This window comes from Morone saxatilis, unplaced genomic scaffold (genome assembly GCF_004916995.1).
Source record: "Morone saxatilis isolate NCDOM2014 unplaced genomic scaffold, NCSU_SB_2.0 Contig1, whole genome shotgun sequence".
NCBI lineage: Eukaryota > Metazoa > Chordata > Actinopteri > Moronidae > Morone > Morone saxatilis.
The window spans coordinates 7,470,262-7,473,467 of record NW_023339651.1 but is presented as its reverse complement, the minus strand read 5'-3'; the positions used below and the strand labels follow the sequence as shown (position 1 = coordinate 7,473,467).

At 44.0% G+C, this 3,206-nt stretch overlaps 1 protein-coding gene across 3 annotated transcripts in view; it reads right to left on the bottom strand.

The window, feature by feature from the left end:
* LOC118332463 (carbohydrate sulfotransferase 15-like) overlaps positions 1 to 3,206 on the bottom strand; it is a 33,057-nt gene that overhangs the window by 12,779 nt on the left and 17,072 nt on the right. For 2 of the 3 annotated variants that reach the window (XM_035667759.1, XM_035667768.1), the window contains exon 2: positions 1,048 to 1,638. In XM_035667759.1, the coding sequence (XP_035523652.1) occupies positions 1,048 to 1,488 (441 nt within the window). In that variant the 5' untranslated portion in view covers positions 1,489 to 1,638. The remainder of the gene's footprint in view (positions 1 to 1,047; positions 1,639 to 3,206) is intronic. The other variant, XM_035667776.1, reaches the window with a different exon arrangement.

Sequence of the window (3,206 nt, the reverse complement as noted above, 5' to 3'; positions counted from 1 at the left end):
GCATTAGGTTTCTCAACAGTGCATAGAATGTGGTGACTCCTACCCTACAAAATAGTTCACTTGCACTGCTCCACCTGGGTTTTTTAAGCAGTATACGCAAACCATCATTATAGGCAATCTGGAGCAAAAAGCAATTGGTCTATAGTTATCCAAGCTCCCCACCTTGCCAGCTTTGTCCTTGAACCTTAAAAGGGCTAAAAGTCCTTTATTATTCACCCAATAAGGATGTGCAACCCAGCACCTATAAACCTTATATTGGATATTACTTGTTTCATTTCATATCCAATGTGCTGGACATGAAACAGTAGAAAAATAAAGCATTTCTGTCCTATTACATTAAGTGTTTTTTGGTGATCCAACACAACAAAGGCCCATGTCACCATGACTCGCTCACTGCCTGTGAGACACATCTACTTTAAGCACATTTAATGCCAGATCCATCCACAGATGTGGTATTGATTGTCCCGCAGCCACACTCTCCTATTCATTAGCTGGTTCAATAAGAAATTAGTTATATTGCAAATAGCCCTGGCACAAGCCATTATCATTAGGATTAACAATTAATTGAACCAGGCGTTGAGGTGAGACGGACATTGCGAGAAAGCCACGGGCCCAATGTTGGAAGACGATGGGATGACTTTGAGCTTTAAATCCCCTCTGAAAAAAAAAAAAATTGGTAGAGACATATGCAATTATCTGGTGTGACATGAAGTGTTATACAAGGTTTTCAGAGCAGTTTAACTCTTTATAAATTCAATTAGAAACTTCAACCGGTGGGAAATTGCAACAGCATAGCCGTATTGAACCCTGTGTAGACCGCATGTAGGTACGAATACTGATTTGAATAGTCTTTTAGCATTTAATTACGCTTCAAGATAGATCTGTGATTGTCAATTAAAAGAGAGATCAATGTCAGTCTGGGCAATGTATGTTTTATAATTAAAATAGAGAGATAACATTTACATTATTAAACACTGCAATATTCATTGCAGCACCCAATTTTTGTATATATTAAATGAGAAATTAGACAGATTTGGCTATACTCACATGTGGCTCACTGTTAACCAGTGCCTTGACCTCTGGGAGCTGTCGACTGCTACGAAACTCCACCTTGGATGTGATGGACTTTACCACAAGTTTGATATGTGCGTAGTCCTTGACTGAGGAGAGGTTGTAGGCAAAAGGCCCCGGGCTGACGAGGCTGCTGAAGTGGTAGGGTGAAGGAGTGAGGAGCAGGCCCTTCTTGTCTCCTGTCAGAATGTACGAAGCCATGATGAGGAACGTGACGGCCAGGCCGAACAGGAAGCTGTAGAGCCTGATCTTTCGGAAGCAGCCCAGGGTGTTCCAGCGCTTCGGCAGCTCCCGTTTCACCTCCAGGACTGCAAACAGGTTCATGGGCGTGTCGTCTACCTGCAGCAGCAGTGGCCTCTTGCGGTAATCGTCCACTGTGGAGCCCAGCAGGCTGTATTTGTAGTCCATCTGTGTCATGGTGTCAACAGCCTGCAAGTCCCAGGTGTCACAGCTCAGACACAGGGTGGCATTATAGAGAAGGAGCCAGCCAGACAGGAGGTCTTGGGATGGGTGTTAAGTTGATATCCATAATGAGTTGTGGAGCCCACATCATCCACTGAAATCTGCCTAGTAAGAGGAAGAAGAAAGAGACAAACAACTGTCAATACAGACTCTTTTTAAACGTATGGGCTTATTCAGCAACTTCCCTAACCTGAGAAATATATATATAATAATCCTTTGTTACCACCTTCTGCGTAGCTGAGGCTTCCTGTGTCACATTTACATCCTGTTTAAGTGCTGACTTGCATTTGTGTATCAGCTTCATTTGGGACACAGGTTGCTATCAAGGCCAGGCACTGATTGAGATTCTTTCCATTTTAGTTTAAGCATACATTTTATACCTCAGGAGAATGTCATCTCATCCCTTAGTCTCTCCCAGTTATAAAACAATTCTGCTTTGTGAAAGCAGTCAAACGATTAAACCTGCAGTTGTAGCAATATAACCTCAGGCTGAACAAAAGAAAAATAAATTGATAGTAGAGAAACAGTGAAAGAAATCTGCCTGCTCTGAATATTGACGACTTACATGAAATGGCACTAAGAAGTAACAAATCATCCTGTAAATGTCAACTCAATTCAAAATGTCACAGTTTCTTGGAAAATCGGACATAATCCTGTTTTAATCGGAGAGCACACCAGCACCCTCACAGTCCATCCTCCCTGTGCATCGGAGTCACAATATGGAGGGAGCGATAAGGACGAGGGATGCATTCAGCCTAGGAACTATGCAGCTGTGTGTCAGAGTCTCCTGGGGAGAGACACGAATATAAGACATACCCGGGCCTGGACGGGAAAGGGATTATATTATCAGAAAATGGTATTCCTCACTGTGTAGTCACATGGATCAACAATCGCCCACAGATAAAAGGAGGGCCAATGTCTAAAGGGTAAAAGAATTGGGGATCTTTAATGATAATGCTCGTGCAGCAGCAGCGTCTAGTGTTATCCTTGAGGCTCTCTTTGTGTCTGGAGCTGAGCCAACATGATGGCAGTGAATACAATACAGCATAATGACAAAAAGCCAACAGAACCGAGGGTCTAGGACACTTTTCAAAGGTTGAGTGGGATGTTCAGGAATATGGCTGAAGCCCCTAGTAATGTTTCACACCTTCACACTTGAAACTGCATGGATACAGCCATGTATCTCCTCCTGCTCGCATACATCATAAGATAAGGGCCCCTATGGAAGTGAGTCATCGCTCCTCCTCGCAGCTCCTGATACTGTCTACCCCCCCTCTTCCCCACCACCGCCCATCGCCCACACCCTTTGCACAATTTCTGTATTCATGGAGCTTGCAGCAGAGCTGATAAGAGGATGGCTGGAGAGCGCCTGCCTGCCCGCTCAAGCAATGTCATTTACCCCAAGCTGGGCCCTCAGCATCACACGACAGCAACTGTCTCTCCAGGAGACAGGTGGGGAAACCGACCCGCGCTGAAAAGACCGATATCCAACCCACAAGAAGTTTTCTGACTGAAACTTCAGTTGGTGAAAAAGAGAGCGCTGAAGAATAAAGAATTCACTGCAAGAAGCTGAAACCACAGTCGGATATTTAATATGTTTTCGCTTTCAGCCAGAAAATGAACCTCTCTTTTGGAGCAGGATTATTTTTATCATCCCCCCCCCCAAAAAAAAA